This window comes from Chrysochloris asiatica, unplaced genomic scaffold, assembly GCF_000296735.1.
Source record: "Chrysochloris asiatica unplaced genomic scaffold, ChrAsi1.0 scaffold00256, whole genome shotgun sequence".
NCBI lineage: Eukaryota > Metazoa > Chordata > Mammalia > Afrosoricida > Chrysochloridae > Chrysochloris > Chrysochloris asiatica.
This window is the reverse complement of record NW_006408774.1, coordinates 3,771,685-3,776,886: the sequence shown is the minus strand read 5'-3', so window position 1 is coordinate 3,776,886 and position 5,202 is coordinate 3,771,685. Positions and strand designations below refer to the sequence as shown.

General features: G+C 42.5%; 1 protein-coding gene across 1 annotated transcript in view; it reads right to left on the bottom strand.

The window, feature by feature from the left end:
- Positions 1-5,202, bottom strand: part of CC2D2A (coiled-coil and C2 domain containing 2A) — a 175,007-nt gene that overhangs the window by 36,483 nt on the left and 133,322 nt on the right. The window contains exon 26 of the mRNA XM_006873814.1: positions 2,053-2,229. Coding sequence (XP_006873876.1) covers positions 2,053-2,229 — 177 coding nt within the window. The remainder of the gene's footprint in view (positions 1-2,052; positions 2,230-5,202) is intronic.

Here is a 5,202-nt window from a genome sequence, read left to right as displayed (position 1 = left end):
CAATTTGATGAAGTTGACCTACACCTATGGATGCAGTAGCTCAAAAGAGGGAACAAATCTTTACAGCAAGGATCATTCCCACCTCCTCCATACACAGAGTAGATAGGGATGGGCAACTTGGACATTGGCTACCCAAAATGGGGGGGATACAAAGGCAAGAAGTGACTAGTTTACCAGCTTTCAAGAGGGAGCCTAGATCCAGAGGGTGCAGAGGAAGGTAGAATCTCCACTGAGTAGTATCCAATCTGTCTGGGTGGGGCTGACGAAAGGAGATGGGGCTAGCATTCATGTGGCACAATAGTGAATAATTGCTATCAGGACTGACTGTGAGGGTTGGAAATGTAAAGGGAGACGTTTTGTAGCAAAAGGAAGGGAGTGATTGACTTTGCAGTCCAGGAGCAGAGGTCCTTGGGACCATCAAAGGAGAAGAGCGGAATGCGGGACCCTACCCAGAGAAGAAGTGATGCCAGGGATGACATGGAGACAAGGAGCAGCTGTGAACTCTAGACCCAGAGAGGGACAGAGATTGTGTGCTGATGACCAGGGGGCAGGCTTGTGGGGTATACCCTTTGGTTCATTGATGATGCATGGAGGGGATTGTAACCATGGCAATGAAACAATGTAGGATAGGATGAATGTAAAACTAACGTTCTCCCATGTAAACTATCACATAATTCACAATAAAACATAAAAAAAAGAGTAAGACAGACTGTAATGTGAGTTAAGTGTAATTGTTTGTTAGCTCTACCATTTTCTGCTGAGTGACACTTCCTGCCCCCAGTAAATTGAGTGTCAGCTTGCTTATCAGTAAATTGGAGACAGACCTCACAAGTTAACTCTTCTCTTTAAGGAACAGGAACCTGTGTCCAACATTTGACACAATGCTGAGTCCACAGGAGGAGCTTAATATATTTGTCAAAAACAGTGAAATGTTTCCATGAACATGTTTGAAGTACTCCGGGATAAATGAGAGGTCACAGTCAGTATATTCTCCCCAACCCAATGAAGGCAGAATGCAATAATGCTGTGCCACGACACAATCTTAAACAAGTATTGAGGCAAGCAAGCCTGAGGCAATAGGCGTTGGCCCCCCATGTCCCCCAGGCTCATAGCTCATTCCTGGAGTAAGGTTCACATTCCAGGAAATAAGCCACAGACATCTCAGCCTCATGTGATTACCCAGACTAATCTCCTGTTACTGACCCACCTACCGGAGGGAACAGAGCCCCCAGCTAATATTCACCTGCTTCCTGCTTCCGCTTCTGCAAATGCTTAATTGTATGCGCATACATCCTTCCCCACCATATGTCTGAACCAACCAATCCCAGGTAGCCCCATGAAGCTGTTGGCCCCCAGCTAATCAATCCCAAATGAACTCACGTTTATACCTCCTATTCCCTACAAAATATCCTCACACAGAGAAGATGGGCTCAGTGTCTGGATACTAGTCCACTGAGCCACGTGCTAGCACAATAAAGCCCTTCCTTTGTTACAACCTGCAAGGCATTGTTCAGCTCCTTCAGAGAGACTCCGGTAACAATATTTCTCAACTATGAAGGTCTAGAGACAATAACAGTTTTAGAAACTCTTTAGCTGTTGAAAATTAGAGAGGTTGTGAACATAGATTTGCTTCTGTCTGAAGACACTGAAATGAATTGAGGTGACCCCAGTGGTCATTTAGCCTTATGATCTGACGAACTGATTGATTTCCTAAGGCAGCCAGGGATGTGGGGTTAGACATGGAAATGTACCCAAGCATGCTTGCCAATATGTCAAGATACTCAAGATGCCTGCTTTTCTAGTTTGCCGTATCAGATTTCCTTCAGATTGGGATGTTCTTCTAAAAACAAAAGCACATCTATGTTTATTTTGCTTCACCTCAATATTTGTGCTCCTGGTTGACCTCATTCCTATCTCAGAAGTTCTTTCACCAAATTCTGTCCAAACGACAAGCGTCACTAAAGCCTGGGCCATCAACGTTTATAGAACCACAGCAAACATTCTCCATGTTTCATTAACAGTCACGTGTTTCCAAGTCATAAGCAGAATTACCTTTTCTCGAATGGTCTCTCCGGGAGCCAGCTGAGGCTCGATGGTGATGAACAGGGTGATGTAGGAGCCTTCACTGAGACTTCGGGCAGAATCAAAGCCTCGCTCTATCATTGTGTTTCGTTCCTTGCTGTATCCCAGAAGAACAGGGGGCATGTCGATTTTAAATGTTCCATCAATCTGTGAAGGAAAGGTGACTTTGGTATACATGTTGGTGATTTTCCAACAGAAGTTCAAAGGCAGTGTTAACTCCCTATTATCTGTTAAATTAAAACAAAACAAAAACCTGCTCAGACTGGCATTCAAGGTCCCCCTGCCCCCTCTAGCTTTGTCTTTCTAAGCTCTGGCCTGAAAGGGCTTTATACTTTCCTGCCTTCTTTCCTTTTTTGGCACTGTGGTTTAAGCATTGGGTTGCTAACTGCAAGATTGGTAGTTCAAACTCACCCGCTGCTCCATAGGAGAAAAATGAAGCTGTCTGCTGCTGGTGTGACACTGTAGGATCAGCACTAGACTGCGAACCACAAGGTTGGCAGTTCAAACCCACCAGCTGCTCCTTGGAAACCCTATACAAGGTCTCTATGAGTCGGAATCGAGTCTGTGACGCTTAGCATCAACAAACAACAGCTCCAGTAAAGATTTACAGTCTCGGATACTTTATATAGGGTTGTTAGGAGACAGAATTTTGGGGGGTTTGATTTTTTTTTAATTTATATTGGTTAAAGGAGACCTGGTGGCACAGTAGGCTGCTAACTGCAAGGTTGGCAGTTCAAACCCACCAGCCACTGTGCTGGAGAAAGATGAGGCAGTCTGTTCCCACAAAGATTCAGTCTCAGAAACCCTAGGGAGCAGCTCTCTACTCTGTCTTAGCAAGTCGTCGCTATGAGTTGGGATCAACTCAACCGCAGTGGGTTTTTGTTTTGGTTACAGGCTGATTTTTAGACAAATTGATACTGGTCCTAGGTTGCCTGTTCCAAGTTTGGTTTAACCTCCAAGTGCCTCATTTTCCTCATGTGTAAAAAGGAGAAAACAGTAGTATCTAATAGAGTTGTTCTGAGTAATAAATGAGTTAATAGATGCAAGACACTAAGAAAAATGTCTGTCAAAGCTAAAACGAAACACCCCAAACACTGCATTTGGGTCAATTCCATCTCATAGTTATCCCATACAGGGTTTCTGAGACTGCAAAACCTTTTGAGGCCCGATAGCCTCCTGTTTCTTCTGTGGAGCTGCTGATGGCTTTGAACCACCAACCTTGAGGCTAGCAGTCTGATGCCTAGCTCACAGTGATAGCTGGCAACCATTCCCTTTTTCTAGAATGCCCTGTAGCTTTCTGTCTCTAGTAGTCAGAATTTTCACCATCTTTCCCATGCTATCTCCTTCATGGGTTCTTTTGTTATCTCTACTGTCTTCCCAGGAAGTTTATTTCTTTAATTTGTCACATGAACACATCCTCCCTGACTGTACAGCTGTGTGGCTCTATTTCTTCCCACAGATTTGTTTGTTCTTCTAGCAGTCCCTGGTAGTTTTAATATTCTTCTCCAACACCATAACTTAAATGCATCCATTCTTCTACAGTCTTCCTTAGTCATTGTCCAACTTTCACATGTGTGCGAGGCTATTGAAAATACCAGGGCTTGCGTCATGTGCCCCTCAGTTCTCAAACTGACATTTTGCTCTTGAGCTTGTTCAAGAGGTCTTGTGCACTAGATTTTCCTGCTGTTTCCAGGAGTATTGACAGTGGATTCAAGCAAAATGAAGTTTTTGACAATTTCAATCTTTTCTCCATTTACCATGATACTATTTATGGGTCCAGTGGTGAGAGTTTTTGTTTTTTTCACATTGAAGCTAACCCAAATTGAAGGTGTGGCCTTCGATCTTCACCAGAATGTATTTTAAATCCTCTCTGCTTTCAGCAAGCCAAGTGCTGTAGAGTCAGTTCTGACTCATACTGACCCTGTATACGGTTTCTGAGGAGAGGCTGGTGAATTGGAACCACTGACCTTATGGTTCAAACTGACCTTTGGTCCAGTCCAGTCCATATGGACATTTCAGATTGTTAATGAGTCTTCCTCCAATCCTAATGCCACGTTCTTCTTTGTATAATCCAGCTCGAATGATTTGCTCAGCATACAGATTGAATATGTATGGTGAAGGAATATAAACCATTCAGTGTCCTTTTGTTCTGTTCGAATGACTGCCTCTTGGTCTATGTACAGGTTCCTCATGACCACAATTAAGTGTTCCAGAATACCAATTCTTCTCAATGTTGTGCAAAGCTTGTCATAATCCACACAATAGAAAGCCTTTGTATAGTCAATAAAGCACAGGTAAACATCTTTCTGGTATTCTCTGCTTTCAACCAAGATCCACAAGACGTCAGCAAGGATATTCCACCTTCCATGTCCTTGTCTGAATCTGGCTTGAATCTGTCAATGTACTATTGCATCCATTTTTTAGTTATCTTTAGCAATATTTTACTTGCATGTAATACTAATGATATGATATGATAACTGCATTCCATTGGGTCACCTCTCTTTGGGATGGGCACAAACATGGATTTCTTCCAAACATTTGACCAGGTATCTGTCTTCCAAATTTATTAGCATAGATGAGGGAGTGCCTTCAATGCTGCATCAGTTTGTGGAAACATTTTAATTTGAAGCCTTGCTCTTTACCGATGTTTTCAGTGCACTTTGGACTTCTTCCTTCAGTAACATTGCTCTTGTTCATATGTTAACTCTTGAAAAGGTTGAGCATCATTCATTTCTTTTAGGTACAGTGACTCTGAGTATTCCTTCCATCTTTCTTTGATGCTTTCTGCATCATTTAATACCATAGAATCCTTCATTATTAGAAGTTGAATTTTTCTTCACTTCTTTCTACTTGAAAAATGCTGAGTGTGTTCTTCCCTTTTGGTTTTCTAATTCCAGTTTGTGCATATTTCATTATAAAACTTACCTTTGTCTTCTAGAACTATCCTTTGAAATTTTCTGTTCAGCTCTTAGCCTTTTTCTTCCATTTCCTTTGGTTTATTTCTATTGTATGCTGGACAGCGTATTTCAGACTCTCTCTTCAGACATCCATTTTGTTCTTTTTCTTTCCTTTTCCCTCTTTCCTTCTTTCCTCCCTCCCTCCCTCCCTCCCTCCTTCCCT